The sequence below is a fragment of the Echiichthys vipera genome (assembly GCF_963691815.1).
Source record: "Echiichthys vipera genome assembly, chromosome: 8".
In the NCBI taxonomy this organism is placed as follows: Eukaryota; Metazoa; Chordata; class Actinopteri; order Perciformes; family Trachinidae; genus Echiichthys; species Echiichthys vipera.
Genome location: NC_139833.1, coordinates 3155413 through 3175713, shown reverse-complemented (window position 1 = coordinate 3175713; position 20301 = coordinate 3155413). Strand labels below are relative to the sequence as shown.

The window sequence follows — 20301 nt, the reverse complement described above, 5'->3', positions numbered from 1 at the left end:
TTTAGACATTAATACAGAGTATGTACATGTATTTACACGTGAAGGCGTCGCAGCGGTTTGTACACACACACCCTCCCAATGTCCCATTTGGTTGAATTCAAACTTCTTTTTTTTGAATACCTCGCCTCCCGTCTCTGTGTCGGTGCCATCTGTCCCTCTCCTGCTGGAGTTTCACTCACTTTTAACCATCTGTTACGTCTGAAGCCATCACCTCCCCACCGTCTCGCCCCCCCTTACTGAATTTCACCGCGGCACTTTGATTGTAAAGGTCGTCACAGTAGCACGCTGAACATCTCTGACTCGTACAAAAGCCACTCTTGAGTGTCGCGGGCGGGCCGCGGGTCAAACTGCTGTTCTCTGAGAGTCTGTTTTACGTCCGTATTTCACAGCAATGCTGAGGTAAACACACACTTTCACTGCTAACGTAGGACATTTTCTCCTTGCTCTTGAAAAATACTCATATGATACACTGCATTTGACACAACGTTTGGATTGTACAACCTTGATATGTTATATACATTTACTGAAAGCCTTTAAATAACCTCCCGTATCAAAACGTATCCAAAATCACTGACCGTTCTGTACACGTGACTGTCGGCTGTGCCCAAATGGGAGAAACTGGTTTCCACTTTTGACTCGTGATGTGAAGCGCCCTCTATTGTACTCATCCGTTTACTTTCTAATTGCCTTCCAACACGAGTGTCGGCTGCAGAGTCGTATATAAAACGCACAGTACCGCAGGTCACAGCCAGAATCCCCCGACAAGCTGTCACCTGAGATCGTAGTCCCAGCGACGACCGTGAAGCCCATATACAGTTACTTCAACACTTATCCATGCATGTCTCCATCTGGCCGATCCCACTTCAGATAAACATTAAACACTTTGGTAAACATGTGACAGGTTTCCAGAGAACGCGGGGGTCAGGGTCGAGCCGGGATGAGACAAAACTAAAGGTCACTTCAAGAGTCCGTCACGCACCGAGGATGAAAACGCAGGGACGTATATTTTTAAAAGTCAAACCAAGAAGGGAACTGTTTAAAGTAATGACCCCTGATTAGAGCGATGTGATTAAAGGAACACGTTTTAGGTTTCAAATCAAAGCCTCAGCCTCCCCAGCCTCTGAACCCCCCCCCCCCTCGTTGGTCCTCGCCAGCTTCAGCCCAGGATGTCCAGGTACACCGGCGGGTTCTTGACCAGGGCCAGCAGGCGGCTGTGGATGTCCTTGATGACCATCCTCTGCTGGGGCTCTCTCTGCCAGCAGCCCTGCATCAGCAGGTACACCTCCTTGGGGCAGGTGCGGGGCCTCTCCAGTTCCCGTCCCTGCGTGATGCATTCGATGGCCTGTTGGGAATTAAAGAATTACGTTAAAAGGGCAATAATGAGCATCTGCCCTCAGTCGGCCCATGACGCATCATGACTAAAGCTCTCTGGCGGTTCACTTTAAATTCAACTGCAAACTGACTTCTTGTGATTTGAAGAGTCAGTTCACCCAAATTTGAACGGAGTAATCGCCTCTTTTGCCGAACCTCTGGTGGTATCACAGAGAGCTTTACCAATGCTGGGTGATTTTAGAGGTCAATGTGGATATTTGAGAGTGTAAACGAGACTAAGCTACAGCAGCAGCCCTGTTACACTGATGCTGCTCTACCTCTGCATGGTATGACTCCACTCTACTCCTCTTGTAGATACACAGCACCTGGTACTCCCCTGTTTTTAAAGGTTGCCACGTTTGATGATCTACATTTGATCGTAGTGTGGATGAAGTATCAAGGCTATAAAAAAACATGCATCTACGATCAGATTTGCAACCCAAGGCTGCACAGATGAGACAAAGAGGGAGGAAATCAGCTGTTCAGTGATTCTGTGCGCAGCATGTGAATAAAGAATAGATTGTTTTTCTTTTGCCGTGGAAATGAAAGAGTCGTCGAGTGTCGTTTTTTAACACTGGTATTTTATCAAAGTATAAAGCTGTATTACCGTGACAACCTTACTCTTCCTGATACAGCCATGAATGAGGCTCCTGATCTGAGCCAATACTAGAAGGCGGGTTTTAAAAAAAGGCGGCCTACTGGTCAGAAGTGCGATATGGCCATTCTACCATCAATAGTAGCCGCAATATTTAATTTACTGGACCCAGAATTTTAAAAATGGCGGCCCAATAACCTAAACAACACATTACGTCAAAGACATGATGAAGTGCAGATGTTCCTCTGTTTGGTTGCTGGTGAAAGGATTCAGTGACATGGCTTTGAAGGTGATAGTTGCTTGCAGTGTCGCTATGGTGATCAGCTTAGATCCTGCCTACACTAAGGGGGTACTATCTGCAGCGGCATGAATGCACAACATGATAATGCTAACATGTTGCGTGCCAGTATGCAAACATGTTAAGTGATAAACACAAAGTGCAGCCGAGGAAGATCGTAATGTTGTTGGTTTTGCAGGTATTTCATCATAAAGTGAAGAATTGGACAGACATTTTGAGCTGATGATGGCGCGGGGGAAAATGGTCAGGGGGATCGATGTTTTTGCAATCCAACCTCTGGGGACCATGAACGTTTATACCAGGGGTCTGCAACCCACGGCTCTTGGGCCGCAGCGGCTCTTCAGCCCCTTATCAGTGGCTCCCTTTAGCTTTGCCAAAAAATTCTATAAACAACGTGTAAATAACATGTTTTTTTTTGCACAGTGGACAAGGGAAAACATTTTACCTCGGAGATCAAGGTGATATTGAAAAAATATTAGGTGAAACTAAAATATGCGTCACATCCTTGGTCTTCACTGCAGGTGGCTAATCTTGAGTTGGTGACCCGTGCTGCTGCTGGATAAATCCCCCCCCCAAAAATCGTGTTGCGTGGACATATTCATTTGCGTTCACATGATGGTGTCTTACCTGTGTGCCTGATATGTGGAGAGAATTAGTGAACAACCACAGTTTTAGGACGGGTAATAATAGGAATAAAATGTCAACAGTAACTACATATAAACCTTTATGAGCTGTGACATCAAATATGTGTTGCAGCACCAGACAAATTTTATCTGGTGGAAGAGGCAACATGGCTCTTTTGATAGTAAAGGTTGCAGACCCCTGGACTATAACAAAGTTCATGGTTCGTGATTCAGTAATTGCTAGAAATTTCAATAAAAAAAGAGCCATCATGGTGGAAAAGTAAGTCACCAAAAGCACTTTGTCCTCTTTGAATGATCGATGTCCGCACAAAATTAGGTGACCACCCACACAGCAGATGTTGAGATTTTTCACTGGATAAATAAAAACTTTGACCTGCTGGTGTTTAATTCAGAGAGGCAGTGGATGCTGCGCCAAGGATGCACATTTTTTAACAAACACTTTTTGGCCCAACGGCCTTCGTGAGTGCAGATTTATAGATATGTCTCCATTAGCAGGGACCTCTGGAACAAATGAGCGCAGCCAAAATATGAATAACCTCCAGCTCCGACACTAATAGCTGCGATGACTGATTGAGTTCACACTCGCCCGCCGCTCAGGGAATAAATCACTGTCGAGGATGAGAGAGAGGATTTCACCGCGCTCTCCATTTGAAGGGGTTACAGACTCAATCTCTACCTCACTGTTAACCTCGGCTCGAGCCAATGAACAGAAGAGGTCTGTCAGCACTAAGCCAATTCACACCAAAATGGCCCTTCAGTCAGCCTTTCAGCCCAACGCAAGCACTCACAGCGTCCACCCAAAATGGCTGCTGTCGCCACGGCATTAAGTCAGTATTTTGAAACGATTTGTCTCTGCCGCTCCGTGTTTAGGCGACATGATAATTTCACCTGCCCCTCATTGGCCGAGACGGATTAGGTTAACAAGATTAAAGCTCATTGGCCCTGGGTAAAAATGAGAGCCAATGAGATTAGAATTGAGTGCCAGGGAAAAGTGATCTACCCTTCTCTTGAAAGGAGAGAGGGTTTTGGCCTGTAATAGCACCGCTGCGGTCGCAATGGAGTCCCACTTCTTGGTACTCGGGCTGAAAAGGCTAGACTGGACGGCCCTTAATTACTATGAAGCTATTGATTCGTTTATGAGTGCAGGGCGGCGAAGAACTTCAGCAACGTAAGTGTCTTCCACTACGCTGAAGTGTGTTGTGCTTAAAGTTTGATTTTACGTCATTTACAAATGTGTTTGCACAAAAATGGGGCAATAAAAGTGTTTTTTTTAGCATATTTAAAGCACTTAATGACCACATTTGTAGAGTTGAACCTAAAAATTATTATTAATCTGCAGTTCCTCTCAGATTTACAGGGTTTTACAGAGATTTCCAGATTGTTTTTGATCTGTCCGACCCGTAACTTTACTGTTTCGGGTCACTCCCACCGCTCTCATGGTGTTTCCAACCACAACATGCAGCTGTTTTGGGTGAAAAGGCTCGAAAACCCCACTATACACTCTGTAAACTCATCACTTTGCAAACTGTAACTATCAAGAAAACACCCCTTTAATGTCACACCTTCATTTGAGCAAAGGCACACTAAACCAACGCAGACCCCGGGCCCCAGGGCCACGATGGGGGCTACCTGGTTGATCCTGCCAGTAGCATGTGCGTCTCTCAAAGTCTCAGTACACACGGCCAGGGCAGTTGCTAGGAATTCTGGGCCCCCTGAAAGAATATCGGTGTGGGCCCCTCTACCCTACCATACTGACACTATGGTAGATGCACACTGTGCATACATAAGTAATTTGGCATTCATAATGAAGTAACCTTCTGCATACTGCACAGAAAAAATTAAACAGAAAAAAAGTATCTGTGTTCTTGTACACCAAGGAAGGATCTTATGCTGACCCAGAGCTCCTCATCTAGCTCCCCAAGGTGTTTACTCACTCACCATCAAAGGCATCATTGGACTGCTGGGGGTGAGCATCTGCTGTGGGGTCAAACTCAGATGAAGCAGGCACTGCTGATTCTGAAGCAGCAGAGGATAAAGGTTTATTGTTAAATTATATATATTGTATATAATAATGGTGGGCGTCAGTAGCTCAGTCCGTTGGGAACCAGAAGGTGACTGGTTCAAGTCCTGATATGGATAAAATATTTTTAAACCATTCAAAAGTCAGTGTAAACTGTCCAAAATTCTAAATAGTCTTTTTTTTACTTTGTTGTAAAAACAGAACAACAACGACAAATCTTTGAACAATTAACTTTTTTTGTATTTAGACTATTCAAATGTCCCACTAATGACACATTTTACAAGACCACATTGAACACATCATGAAAACGTAACTGACCTTCGTCAGATGCTCATAATTACTGAGTAGAAATTGAATGGGTCATAATACAATTGAATGCAGCCTCTGAATGGGCGCTTACTGGAGCACTGTCCGACAGTGTTATGTGCGAAACACACAGTCACGGTGGTAGCCCCTAAATTAGTAACGTTCAGTTATAGCTACTTTAGGAACCGTCGCTCTACAATGACCTGGCGATTTTTTTTTAATGAACTGGCGACCTGTCCAGAGCGGGCCCCGATGACAGCTAGCGTAGGCTCCAGCCTGCGCCCCGTCAAAGGTAATATTACAGACATTAAATGAATGAACAAGCAGGCTAATTGTTTAAGCCGCCCTCGGTAGTTTACTCTCACCATTCTTAAAAAAAAAGGTTTTGATGTCTTGGGCCCCTGCTCTGCTGTTCCTACACCTGACCTCTTTCTCAACTCTTTTCTGGTGTCCAGACTTGTGTTTTTTGGGGGGCATACTGACTCTGCTGCAGTTAGCTTCTCTACCGGCTAGCACTTAATTCCGATGAGGAAGAACCCCGGGAAGAAAGAGCCGCGGTGTGGACCAAACCATTTTCTAAGAAGGGGCCAGGGGGGTTATTGAATAGAATAAACATATATATAGAGTATTGTACAACTTGTGGCTTTGTTTTAATTCGGATTCATTCGTATGAATATATATTAGTTCAGTGCATAATCATTTTGTCATAGAGGCTACTGGAGCAGTGTGTGGGCCCTGGCTGGCTGTGGGCCCTTAGAATTGTCATCACCTTTCCCCCCTATACGACGGCGCTGCACACGGCCGGTACAGTGAAACTGCGAATGGCTCATTAAATCAGTTATGGTTCATTTTGGGAGATTTGCACACCAGTACGCCGACCACCTCCTCAAACATACAGCAGTCACACACATTCACACGAGGCAAGGTGGGTGAAGCGTCTTGCCCAAGGACACAACGTCCATGACACAAGTAGGGCAGGGCGGGGACCGAACCGCCGACCCTCTGGCCGACTAGCTCTACCAACTGAGCCACAGTACACCCATCGACCTTTGTAACTAGGCAAATTACTGCAAAACCATTTTGAAACACGGCCTCTCATACAGCACTTTAAGCTCACCCAGGCCCCCAACTGCAACTTCTGTATCTTCTAATCTTAGTCTCTAATATTCTTCTAATCTTAGTATCTAACTATAGTAATGCATCCATGGGTTCACCACATGTCCACACAAGGATGGTCTTGGTTTTTTTATAATGCACACACGGGTTTTTATGAATATGGACCGCACCAGTTGCCTGCGCTGTGGTGAAGCTTAATGTGGTCAGAAGGTTTTATTGTAAGGTCAAAAATGACAGATTTTTAATGGTAATTGTCGTAGAGTTCCTGGAGAGCTAACTGCCCTGTGTGTGTTTCAGGTACCTCTGTACTCATGATCTGCTCGTTCTCAAGCCGACGAGCTGCAGCTGCTTGAGAACGAGCAGATCATTAGAATCAGGTGTGCTAGGAAGGTAGCTAAGACATACAGGCCAGGTAGATCTCCAGGAGCAGGGCTGGAGACCACAGAGGAGGCTGATTTGTCTTAGAATATGGTGAGTAAACCTGAGGAACACTTGGGTTTAGTTTCAGAAAGACACATGAATGAAATCCAGACTGAGAGAATGAGTGACTACTCCAGGTTCAATCATTTTATGGGGTCTTGTTGTCACGGTGATTGTGTACGGACATGAGAGAGGTTTTGATCTCCAACTCTGACTCATGGCAAGAAAACAAAGAAGTGTATAACTCAAAGTGTTTGTGTGGTTGTTTCCTTTTGTGATTTTAAAATAGATCTATTAAATCTGTTGTGAATTATTTGCCAATTGCAGATTTTTTTTTTTATTATCGACCATCAAAGTTTCCGTCCCCACCCACCTCGCTGTTGGACAGCTGGTACCAGGGCTGTTTGCCATAGGTGAAGATCTCCCAGAGGACCACGCCGAAGCTCCAGATGTCGCTCTCCGTGGTGAACTTCCTGTACATGATGCTCTCGGGGGGCATCCAGCGGATCGGCAGCATCGTGCGTCCGCCCACCTGAGGAGGGAGACGATGAGGCAATGTACGTGGTGTTAAATCATTATTGCACGAGAAGTCTTGAGGTGAACTTTAACCACTCAGCTTTGTTGATGGAGTTCAGCCCTGTGACATTTTTAAGCACATCTCAAAGAGCCTCTTTTTCCTGCTCAGCCCTGAACCGTCAATACCCACAGCAGCGGCTTTAAAATCCATGTGAGGCAAAGAAGCTGGACAATAGGAGCTATAACGTCCAAAAAAGCTTTAAGTCAAAGAAAATGAACACACAGCGTTTCAAAGCAAGACAATACACAAGGCCAGACGACATAGAGTTAGTAAAAGTCCTGATTTTGACTTTGGCTGAACCCCTGCTTCAAGAATATTGTAGTAAATGGACTTCTACTTCTATATATGAAGAGCTCTTTTCCAAAACGACATAAAAGCCAAATTTAAAAAAATTAGTTTGAGCCACTTTGCTGTAACGGAACCTTTTCACTGCTTCATCAGTGTTTCTGCCAGATCACTTTATTTCCTTGTTTAAAATGGTCTCAAGATGCAGTTCCTTTCCAAACCGCGACCAGCGCCAAACCTATTTTTAGCCTGAACGCGATACGTCCTCTCGACCAATCAGAATCCAGTGAGCGCTCTATGCGATCCAACATGGCGGCGCTCTGAAGCAGGAGAGTTTTTTGTATCGTGCGTTCGTTCAACATGTTAAGACTGAGCCATAAAAAACATTTTGACAAGATTAATGAATATGAACCAAATGTCTGGGTAAAAAAACGTAATTTTCCTGAAAACTATTAAAATGGATTTATAGCGTTTTGAAAAGAGCTCCTATAAAGCGCCTTTCTAGTCTTCTGACTCCTAAAGGTGCTTTCACACTACTTGTCACATTCACACTGATGGCAGTGGACATCTACACACCATCTAATCCAGGGGTGGGTGATCCCGGTCCTGGAGGGCCACTGTCCTGCATGTTTTAGGTTCCTCCCTACCCTAACACACCTGAGTCTAACAATGATCAAACTGTGACGAGCATCAGCTGCTTGATAATGAGCACATCATTAGACTCAGGTGTGTTAGAGCAGAGAGAAACCTAAAACATGCAGGACAGTGGCTCTGCAGGACCGGAAGGCCTACCCCTGATCTAATCTGACCATTCACACCCATGCGCAGCACGGGGAGCAATTCAGGGTTCAGTGTCTTGCCCAAAGAAAACTTCGACATGCGGACAGGAGGAGCCTCTTACCCGATAGTAATCTGTGCTGTAGATGTCTCGGGACATGCCAAAGTCTCCGATTTTGACCACCAGGCCCTCTCCCACCAGACAGTTGCGGGTTGCCAGGTCACGGTGGACGAAGTGCAGGGATGCCAGGTAGACCATGCCTGAGGCGATCTGGGCGGCGATGTGCAGCATCTGAGGCAGAGTGAGCTGACCCAGCGGGGGCATCTTCATCTCCTCCAGGATACGAGCATCGGGTCCGTGAGCTCTACAGGTGACGCACAAGGAACGTGTGAGTGTTTTTGGATCAAGGCTGCTTGATTCTACATTGGTTTCTCTTTTTAAAAGGAGACATTTTCAGGTTCATACTTGTTTTTTAAGCTTCCTTTTATTTGTCTAGAGGGAAAATGTCTCTTTGGTGGATCTTCTAACAGCAACAATATTTGGAACATGCAACAGCAATGCTCTTTTTTTTAATAAGATTATCATGTTTTGATGTAACATGAGTATGGGTAAGGTGGGTATTGAACCCCGGACTGCTGGTTGGCAGACTGCAGGGGTTAATGTGGCCCAGGAAAGGGAAGTTTGGGGTCCGCTGCTTGAGCTGCTGCCCCCGCGACCGGACCCGAGATAAGAGGTTGGCGATGAGTTGTGTTGATGTACAATTTGAAAACTAGCAGTTGTAAAGTTAATATAGTGGATAATAACGCAGAGTGTTCCCTCTGACTGATGAATGGGGTAGATGTATAAAGTAGCATCAAATGGAAATACTCAATTATACTTAAGACCATCACTTGTGGTACTTATTACCACCACTAAACTGTCATAAGAGTGGTTTTTCCAGGCACCGTGGCATTAGATCAATAAATCACGTCGAGGTAACCCATCTGGATTTTCTTAAGTTGGTATTTTTCAATGATGGCACTGAAACAACCCTGCCAATACCCTTCGTTTGCTTTACTTAATTAAGTTAAAGGCCCAGTCGTCGCTGCAAATAACAATATATTTATATATACAGCACTGTTCATGTAAGCAGTACTGTAAAGCCTTCAATTTACATTCAAAATCTAGTTGAATTTAAACTGTAAAACAAAATTGGCCCTCGATTTCTAGAAAATCCTTGAAACAAATTGAGCGAATTGATGACTCAGCTTTCAAGTACTGTTCTGATGATGTCATTTCTAAAATACTGTTTTTGACTGAAATTGCTTTGCGGATATACTGTTTAAAAAAGACTATTTTCCTGATGATGGCTTTTCTTTTCTGCATCGGTGGTGAACTCCCTGACCTCCGTCCAGGGTAAAGAGGACCGCATGAGCACACATTTCCATCTGTACAGGGACAAACAGAACACGCTGGCCTCTGCTATTCTTCTCTGTTTCCATTGGCTGTTCGATTAATCAAATGCTGGGATTGGGCTCCCGGTAGGTTTGTAACAATGGTATCAACTTTGGGTGAACTGAAGGACAATGACCTCAGCATGCAATCTGCAGAGTGAACATTTCTGACATATATGAGCTCTTGAGAGCATTGCAGACGCTGTGTTGTCGCCCCATAATAAAGCCATTTTACAGCGATGGTTAATAGAGAACATAAGGCTTGTAATACGCCTACAGCTGATTTGCAATAATGCAATTCGGAGATGCAGAGCACATTGACTCTCGGTCGTGCGTGCGGATCATAAACACCCACTCTCACGTCCAACTCCGGCCTAAATGAGCAAACCCCAGATGATGTGTCTCCATCCATCCTAATATCTCTCCTCTCCACTTTGTCCCCTCCTTACAAAGGAAGTTGTCTATACAATCACTATTAGTTTAAAGGGCAGGTGGCAGGGTGGGAAAGCAGCTGCTTTGTGGGGGCCCTCAGACGTTTCACCCGTTCTGTCTGCTGGAAATGCGATTTCCATCCGTTGGTGAACATATATCTCAGGCAAAGGGTGTGTGCACGCATGTGTGTGTGTTGTCTGTTTTTCATTCGCAATCTGTCTCCTTATGGAGGACACCTGGCGGACGGCGTCGACTGCGTCTGCTCTCAGAGTTTTGTCAGATGGTTTCCCAGGTGCCAAGCGAGCTCTGAGAGGTCAACACGATCCCTGGCCTCAGTCGCTCCTTTAGCTCCCGCCAGAGGTTTAGAAAGTGAGTCAAATAAGACATTTTAAAACTCTTTGGTCGCCACGGTTACATAACAAAGACAAGTGTTATTATGAACTACTTCTTGAGACGTCAGGTTAGTTCAGTGTACAGTTCTTGTCTATTTATTCTTAAGTGCTGGTTATTTATTGCATCCATCAGTATTGAAATAAAACCCAGCACCCATTTGCTGTTATCATGCGAGGAGCCTCCAAACAATACATTTGACCCGTGCCTCGACATCATTTTAGCACCAAACAAAAGACGTAGAATGCAAGATTGTCCTCATTTCTGATTTAACAAATTAAACTGGCCTTCTATGCAATTCACCGCTGCCTCCATTGTCTGTGACGGTCAGGTGATGTGTAATAAAGTGAGTGAAAACAAACCATAGCTGATATTAAGACGCGTTTGGGTCAGTTTTGTGATTTCAATTTGGTATTTTATCAAGAAAGACGTGTCAAACGTTCTAGGTCCCCAGCTAATCTTCTACTGTAGGACTTAAGGGACGGAGGAAAAGCAGCAGCAGCCAAATATTACTCTATGCACTGAACCACAGGCATCCTCGTTGATACGTCTCTACTTAAACACAGTGACCACTGGAACCACACGGTCCACTGAGGTTAGCAGAGCGGGTTTGACTTCTGAGCACACATCAGGTTTGCTTGATACTGTCTCAGCTGACCACAGATCATAGACTGTACATGAAGACGGACGACACCACTCCACTTCCTCCCACTGTACAAAAATGAAGCCAAAATATTCCAGATGTGGGTGCAGCCATCTTGTAATCTTGCAACCGGACCCTGCACAGTAAGGATCAGGCGGTATCAATGTCCCGCTCATGCACTAATCAGAGTAACTCAGAGCTGTCAATCATGTTTCAACCAGGTTTTATAGCATCACATAACTATATAAGCTGAACACTTGAACATCAGCGTGATGAAACTACCCACGTATCCTGAGTCTCTCTCCATTTCCTGTCAATCTTTAGCTGTACTAATAAATAAAGGCATGAAAAGCAAACCCAAACTACTCTGACAGAAACCTGACATGCACTTTAAAGGCTGAATATGTAGAATCTTTATTAAAAGCTTTACTTTAAAAAACAACAAAAAAATCCATGGGGAGTTTTGAGGGGTACAGAATGAAAGTATCGCTCTTCCATTAAAAAAATATATTGAGTCTGAATTAATATTTAAAGTAGTTTTTGATGGGTTTAACAATGACTTTCTTTTTACATTGTACCAGTCAATAGCAGCCGGCATTGAGGGTTGTCTGTTGTTGGGTGCAGCTACTGTAGGCTGGCACCGGGTGAAATGGTTATTTGTCCCAGCAGCTGAGTGAGCTGAGACGGGCAAAAACCAGAGTCAATACAAGCTGAGCATTCGCTCCATGGACTGAGAGAAAGGAGCGAAACGGCATTAAAACACACGCCCACATGGCTACGCTTCTCCTTGATGCTAACATCACTTTCATCTGCACTTAGCTGGAACGGCTAATGCTAATGGGTATCGCTAAATGTCAATCAAACTCCTCTAATACTTGTTTTATGGTGTGATTTTCTGGAGGGGCGGGTTCAAACAGGCTCAAACAGACTCCGTTCTCCTGTCGGCGACTGGGCAACGAACCTGACAACCCGACTGCTTGAATTATTTTTTGATGTGGCCACTACGATCTTGAGACCATAGATGGTGGTGTTCTGCTCATTCTCCATATTCAACCTTTTAATTTGTCCCATCCGCTTACATGGCGTTCTTGGGGTTTCTGATCTGTACTGCAGCCAGCCCCCCAGGGGGAGATCCAGATGAGTTGGCTTCACTTCCATATAGTCTTTGGTTTACATGCACAGAATATGATGAAAAAACGATGGCTCTGTTTCCCATTTAGCTGCTGGCTCACCTTAACTGTGTAATTCAGTTTCTAACATGCCTCAGCAGGGGGTGGACAGTTGGAAGTGAACTCGCCATCACACTACATACATACCTAAGAAATCGGTTGAGGTCTCCGTGCCTCATGTATTCGAACACCATGGCCAGCGGCTCTCCGTCCGTACAGACGCCGTAGAATCGCACAATGTGCTGGTGTTGAAGCACCGTCAGCAGCTCCGCCTCCCTCTGGAAGTCCTGCCGGGTCGACTCGTTGGCGTCCTTCAGAGTCTGTGACAACCCAAAGGGTGTGAATTCACACAAATGCGCTGATTATTGGGCTTAAAGTAAAATTACATCTTAGATCGACCACATTAAAAGCAACCAACAGTGAGGAGCGTACAAAAAGGCAATCGTGTGGTGGAAAATTCCAGAATAAGCCTTTCGAGGCTTCTGCACCTCCTCTAGCTTGATGCGAAACTTTGGTCATTTCAGAGAGGCAGAGCGTTCTTACAAATACAGATGTACGTGCACATCCCTTCAGATGGTGATAGCCTCATTCAATGGGGGGAAATTCTGCAGAAACGACTGCCTGCACTGCAATTCAACCCCCAAAAAAGGAAGATAGACCTATCAAAAAGAGTCTGATAATAAATAAAACGCGTCATATCTGCTTCAGAGATGTTGCTCGACTTTAGCCTTTAAAATAAGCGACTCATACAGACACTGTAAACTGTTACTCTCACACGGTTTACTGTGTGAAGGGCTGAGGAGAGAGAGAGGAGAGCTGCAGGAGGAGGGCCGAGGAAGTGTCTAGAATCTGTTCGCTGCGCCGCTGCTCACGAGCGATGATGTGCTGCAGTAAAAGCACACGTCTGATTAATGGGATGATAAATCTGAGCGCAGTCACAGTCATCGTTTTGTTTTTATTCGCTGTGGTTTGCATTAACCTGTTGTAACATGAGCTGCGTATTAAACCACCTGACTGCGCTCGACAAAGACTTCTCACTCTTAAACCGCAGGATGGTTTTTCAGCGCACAGGAGATTTAAGCATAAGTGCAGCGTGTTTTACTCGGGCTCCTGTTGATGTAGAATGAAGCGGTAGTTTTGAGTACTTTAAGTTACTTTTGTTAGATAGTGGAGAGATGGAGGATGACATGCAAGGAAAGATGGACTGGCTGTTGTAAGCACTGAGCGAGCGTGTTGCAGTTCATATAGACAAATACAGTAACTTGTTGCTTCTTGAATAACTTTTTTTAAATGATAAAAATCAGGTACTGCTTTTCTCATCTCATCTTCAACCGTTCATCACGGGTCGGGTCGCGGGGGCAGCAGCTTTAGCATGGGACATCCTTACTGGCTCCTTTCAACGCAAAGGAGCAGCGGCTCTACTCCGAGTTCCTCACGGATGCTGAACTTCTCCCCCTCTCTCTAAGGGAGACTCCAGCCCCCCTCCTGAGGAAACACATTTCATCCGCTTGTACCCTCGACCTGGTTCTTTGGGTCCTGACCCAGCTTTCATGACCACAGGTGAGGGTAGGAACCAAGATTGACTGGTAGATCCAGAGCTTTGCCTTCCGGCTCAGCTCTCTCTAACACCACGTTAATAGTGACAGTGCCGTAGAGATGAAGTGATGTTGTAAATGTAATCACCTTGATGGCGACCAGCATCTTGTCGCTGTCGGGGCTGAGGTTGGCGCACTCTGCCAGGTAGACTTTGCCAAACGCTCCTTCGCCCAGCTCCCACTTCAACACAATGTCCTGCCGCTTAATATGCTGCACACCTGAACGTTAAAACACAGAAAAGGTTTGAAATCAGGGTGAAATGATGTCTTGTTTGGACCAAAAGTTAATTAAATTGTCTCAAGATTTCACTACTTTAGTTAACTTTGGCAGACAAAAACAAATGTTACAGACAATCTTTGGTGTAAATAACACCAACAATCAAGACACTGACATTTCATTATACTCAGAGGAATGAGCCTTAAGCGTGGATTCACTAAGAAACGGTCAAACATCAGCGCAGCCGTAACACTCACACATGTCCTTCTCCTTGATGATGCCGCAGAAGTACTGTGGATTCTCCACGAAGCTGGATAACCCGGAGTCTTCATCTGAGGAGGGCGGGCTGGTTCCAAAGTTCATGAAACGGAGCGACACAGCCAGGTCGTCCTCGGTGCCCAAAACTGACGAACCTAATGAAACGGGCAAATGATGCAAACAAGCAAAAATTGAGAGACGTGCGACACCTAATCAGCCTCCAACCACTTCTGATTGCAGCGGCCATCAAAAGAGAATTCAAAACTATTTATTTCTCTTTTTTCGCTCGAGGTATCGATGATCTCCGCCACCGACTTGGACGTGGCACGTTTGTTGGTGCCATGGCGACATATGATAGGCGCTAATAATCACCATCATCAACCGTGCGGCAATCAGGACACATTGAACAGAGAGAAGGGGAAAGGAGCCGGAATGGTTAGCAACCCCTGACTACAGGGCGTTCTTTTAAAAGCCAAACAAGTGGGGCCCAAATTGTGAAACCCCACTCAGAAAGGCAAACCACAGAACCCCTAGAGTCCAACACGGTAGAAAATGGAACAACAAAGAGAGAGCACAGGAGCAATGGAGGGAAGGAAAGAGGGAGCAGGGTCCACTTAGGCAATCAGGCCCACTTAGGCACTTTGAGAGTGAGAAGGGTAGATGTGTGTGTGTGTGTGTGTGTGTGTGTTTGGGGGTGGGGTCTGAGTGGAGCTATATCACATCTAGCTGTTCCTTCATGCATCCATCTATCCATCCATCTTCTTTAATGGCCCTCACCACGTGGCGAAGGGAGGGTTCCGCCGCCATTCTCATGCTGTAATTAAGGCACTTTAGCGCGGCCGACACAGCGGCTGCCCGTGTGCGAAGTTGCAGCTCAGTGGAACTTCTATAGTAGTCGGCCTCTCCTGCGCATTACCTCCCGAGAGCCTGACAGAACCAATCTGCGATTTGAAACAATAATTTGGCAGAAGGTCTGATTACGGCTCTTTTCAGTTTGAACGCACGCGTTGAGATTGCGGTTCCGGGCCGAGACACTGTCACCTGCTCGGATCAGTTCCTTTCATCGCGTTCTCACTGCGCGGAAACGTAACAGCTGTTGAATTATACGAGTGATACAGAAAGTCACGTGACATCGGTCATTCACTGCGAGATTGATCCCAACACAAAAGGTCTTAACGCCGCAGGTGAAGTGACCGCGTTGAATAAGAGTACTCGATTAAGCACACAGGAGAGGGCTTTACCAGGATTTTTGGCATGAAAGCAAACATACATTTCAAGATGAATTTATAGAGAAAAAAATATTTGACAATTACAGTAAGTATTGAAAAAAAGAATCCATAGAAAGTTACCAACTTCAGCTTTAAAGATATATCTACAACTGAGACTTGATTAACTGAGCTGAGCACGAAGACGAGACGCAGGGGGAGACGGGTAAACCTGGCTCCGTCCAAAGTTCAAAAATAAAATTAAATAGTTACAAGTAACTCCATATACAAAAACATGTTAATTTTATTTGTTTTTTATGGAAAAAACAAACAAGATATAACTTGTTAACCTGATGTTAGAGGTGCTGGTAAGCACCAAATCATCAGACAGAGAATGCCACAGCTATTTTATTGGGAAGTAGGCGTGTGCGTGTGCATGTGCATGTGCGTGTGCGTGCGTGCGTGTGTGTGTGTGATAATCCAATATGTCCACCTGTTGATGCTTTAGACACTGGGCAGATTTCCTCAAAAGGATAATTCAACATCTCTGGGAAACACACTTTTTTACCCAAAACATGTAAATAAGTAAGTTTATCATCTAATTCTCAGCATGAAAGGTAATAAGCCAAATGTCAAACTGTCCCTTTTAATCAACCAGCAGCAATATTTTTGCAAGCAGTAAACGAAATAATGTGTTTTGACTTACGGTGAATACCAAACTTTGAATTCTGGCCGCACTTGTTAATCACCAGAACCATGATGAGGAGGAAGGTGCAGGCGAACACCGCAAGACCCACGGCCACAGACACCTGTTGGAACAAGGACAGGTCTGCAGTCACACTCACTGACATCACTGATCATGATCATTATTACACGTCTGTAGCTGGAACGACGACGTACCACAAACACTCGACTCTCCGGGTTCTCTGTGACGTCCATGTCTGATTTGTTTGTGGGAACTGAGGAGCAGGAATGAGACTTTGTTAAAGAGAAATGACTCGAGACAAACGTCACATCAAGTACGCAGTGATGAAACTTTCAACCCCAGACTTACTTGGGTTCACATCCAGGACTAGCATGAGGGAGGAGAGAGCACAAAACACATTACAGAGAAGCAACGATGCAACTTGATACGTGATATTCAAGAGTGTACGGATTATTTAGCGATAGAGGCAGAGTCCCTCCTCTTCTGGTGGACCACCACGAGACCTTTGATTGAGAACAATCTTTGAATCAACTCCAGATCAGCTCATGGCGCTTTCAGCCACTCTGGTCCTCCTCTCTGGAAGTCTCTTCCACATGAACGACGCTCTTTAAATGATAATGATGCATCTTGTATGATTTTATAATGTCCTAAATGTTTGGTTTTAATGTTTATGTTTAATTATTTTTATCCTATAAGCTGTTTTATGTAGCTGCTATGTGTGTTAGCTGTTTGAATTTCTTGAAGCACATTGAGTTCATGCTTGTCGTATGAAATGTGCTTTATAAATAAATTTGACTTTTGACTTTGTAGTGAACCGCAACCTAAAAGGTAATGTTGCAAGTCAAGAAAGTCCGACCCTGACCGCCTTTTCGTATGATATGTTATGAAATGTACCAATCCAGCACGGGGTTGACTTAAATCTGAGCTGAGAGTAGAAACAACTGTTGTAAAAGGTTCAGAACAGATTGAAATCTGAGTTTTTTGGCTCACAGGGATTACTTGCATACGTTTATCTTATTATTTGAAGCTTTAATACGAACGTCCGGCATTGCAACATTACTTATGACACAAAAATAGGGACCCCTTTTAATGATTATGTATACATATCCTTTATTTGAAGGTGCACGCTTGTCGTATGAATTGTGCTATATGAATAAATTTGACTTGACTTTGTAGTGAACAGCAACCTTAAAGGTCATTTTGCAAGTCAAGAAAGTCCGACCCTGACCTCTTTTTCGTATGATATGTTATGAAATGTACAAATCCAGCACGGGGTTGACTTAAATCTGAGCTGAGAGTAGAAACAACTGTTGTAAAAGGTTCAGAATCTGAGTTTTTTGCTCACAGGGATTACTTGCATACGTTTATCTTATAATTTGAAGCTTTAATACGAACGTCCGGCATTGCAACATTACTTATGACACAAAAATAGTGCCCCTTTTAATGAATATGTATTTATATCCTTTATTTGAAGGTGCAGGCTTGTCGTATGAAATGTGCAATATAAATAAATTTGACTTGACTTTGTAGTGAACAGCAACCTAAAAGGTCATTTTGCAAGTCAAGAAAGTCCGACCCTGACCTCTTTTTCGTATGATATGTTATGAAATGTACAAATCCAGCACGGGGTTGACTTAAATCTGAGCTGAGAATAGAAACAACTGTTGTAAAAGGTGCTCACAGGGATTACTTGCATACGTTTATCTTATTATGGCATTTGCAAAACGACCTTTTAGGTTGCTGTTAATGTTGCAATGCCGGACGTTCGTATTAAAGCTTCAAATAATAAGATAAACGTATGTAAGTAATCCCTGTGAACAAAAAAAACTCAGATTCTGAACCTTTTACAACAGTTGTTTCTACTCTCAGCTCAAATTAAGTCAACCCGTGCTGGATTTGTACATTTCGTAACATATCATACGAAAAAGCGGTCAGGGTCGGACTTTCTTGACTTGCAAAATTACCTTTTAGGTTGCTGTTAATGTTGCAGTCAAGAAAGTCCGACCCTGACCGCCTTTTCGTATGATATGTTATGAAATGTACCAATCCAGCACGAGGTTGACTCTAATCTGAGCTGAGAGTAGAAACAACTGTTGTAAAAGGTTCAGAACAGATTGAAATCTGAGTTTTTTTGCTCACAGGGATTACTTACATCCGTTTATCTTATTATTTGAAGCTTTAATATGAACGTCCGGCATTGCAACATTACTTATGACAGAAAAATAGTGCCCCCTTTAATGAATATGCATTTATATCCTTTATTTGAAGGTGCACGCTTGTCGTATGAAATGTGCAATATAAATAAATTTGACTTGACTTTGTAGTGAACAGCAACCTAAAAGGTCATTTTGCAAGTCAAGAAAGTCCGACCCCGACCGCTTTTTCGTATGATATGTTATGAAATGAACAAATCCAGCACAGGGTTGACTTAAATCTGAGCTGAGAGTAGAAACAACTGTTGTAAAAGGTTCAGAACAGATTGAAATCTGAGTTTTATCTTTTCTGTTTATCCGTTTATCTTATAATTTGAAGCTTTAATATGAACGTCCGGCATTGCAACATTACTTATAGGACAGAAAAATAGGGCCCCTTTTAATGAATATGCATTTATAAACTTTATTTAAAGGTGCAGAAAATAAAAAGGAACGTTTAAGCAATTAGTGGTTAATGAGTGTTTATTAGTTGAATGTTGCTCGCCGGCTTATTCAGAGTTAATCAGGAATGACTCATGGAGAAAGTGGTCAGCGTGTTGATTCCCAGGTCTCAAAGAGCTCATTACATAACGTTTCATTAAGTTCTAATTATCTACTATAAAGTCCTTGATGCAGACTTGTTCAGGAGCTACTTACCAGTGATTCATCGACATACGACTCAGTGTCTTAAGGACCTTGTTGAAAGTTGTTGCAGATTAATCAAGTCATTGTTTCAACGCTGGACCAAGCAAGTGTTGAGATCATACGATGTTCACATAGACTCCTCCCCTGAGCTGCCCTAATGGCCTCCTCTGCTCATGATGGGATGCTGCTCGGAAATATCCTTCTGCCGCTCCACAACAGTTTCAGGAACTCACCTGGAATTATCCCCTCAGGATCCAGCGGGTCGAAGGGGTTGTCCATGAACATCCCGGCGGCCGTGGCCTCGTCCCTTCCCAGTCTGTTCTTCACGATCAGGGTGTAGTGGCCGTTGTTGATGTGGGTGGGCTTGTTGAGGAAGAGACATCCGTGTTTCACTGATCCGTCCCCGGAGTCAGGGATGAGCTGGGTGTACGTGTATATGCTCTCTTTGAGCTCGTGGCCGTTGTACCGCCAGGTGATGGACGGCTCGGGGTTGCCGTCCACGGCGAAAGGGAAACACCAGTGGTGCTGCTGCACGGCGTCTCTCAGGAAGATGATTTTGACTGGAACTGTTGGGAGAGGTGGGAAGTTCAGGGGCGGTTCGAGACAAGATGGAGATTTGGGAAAGAGAAGGTGTCTCCTCTGCAACTAACGCTGAGCTGCAAGCTGGGGAAGTGCTCCTGACTCCATAAGACTTGAAGAATACAATATAATAGATAAGTTCATTGGTGACTCTAAATCACCCGTAGGTGTGAATGGTTGTCTGTCTCTGTTTGTCTCTATGTGTCCTGTGATAGACTGGCGTCCTGTCCAGGGTGGACCCCGCCTCACGCCCGATGTCAGCTGGGATCGGCTCCAGCTGCCCCCCCCCCCCGTGACCCCGACAGGGACAAGAGGTTGAAGATGAATGAATGAATGAATGAATGTATAGCACTTTGATAATTTCCACCACTGGTAATTGCCGATAAATCCAATAATCATCATGGAGCGTTTAAGTGCACGAGCCTGT

At 44.4% G+C, this 20301-nt stretch overlaps 1 protein-coding gene across 1 annotated transcript in view; it reads right to left on the bottom strand.

Moving 5' to 3' along the window:
* Positions 1-1156: 1156 nt before the first annotated feature.
* ntrk1 (neurotrophic tyrosine kinase, receptor, type 1) overlaps positions 1157-20301 on the bottom strand; it is a gene marked incomplete at both ends in the record, with an annotated part of 42910 nt that continues 23765 nt past the window's right edge. The window contains 10 exons of the mRNA XM_083918979.1: positions 1157-1342; positions 7144-7302; positions 8534-8774; positions 12625-12797; positions 14161-14291; positions 14547-14702; positions 16459-16561; positions 16653-16711; positions 16807-16824; positions 19529-19861. Coding sequence (XP_083775105.1) covers positions 1157-1342; positions 7144-7302; positions 8534-8774; positions 12625-12797; positions 14161-14291; positions 14547-14702; positions 16459-16561; positions 16653-16711; positions 16807-16824; positions 19529-19861 — 1559 coding nt within the window. The remainder of the gene's footprint in view (positions 1343-7143; positions 7303-8533; positions 8775-12624; positions 12798-14160; positions 14292-14546; positions 14703-16458; positions 16562-16652; positions 16712-16806; positions 16825-19528; positions 19862-20301) is intronic.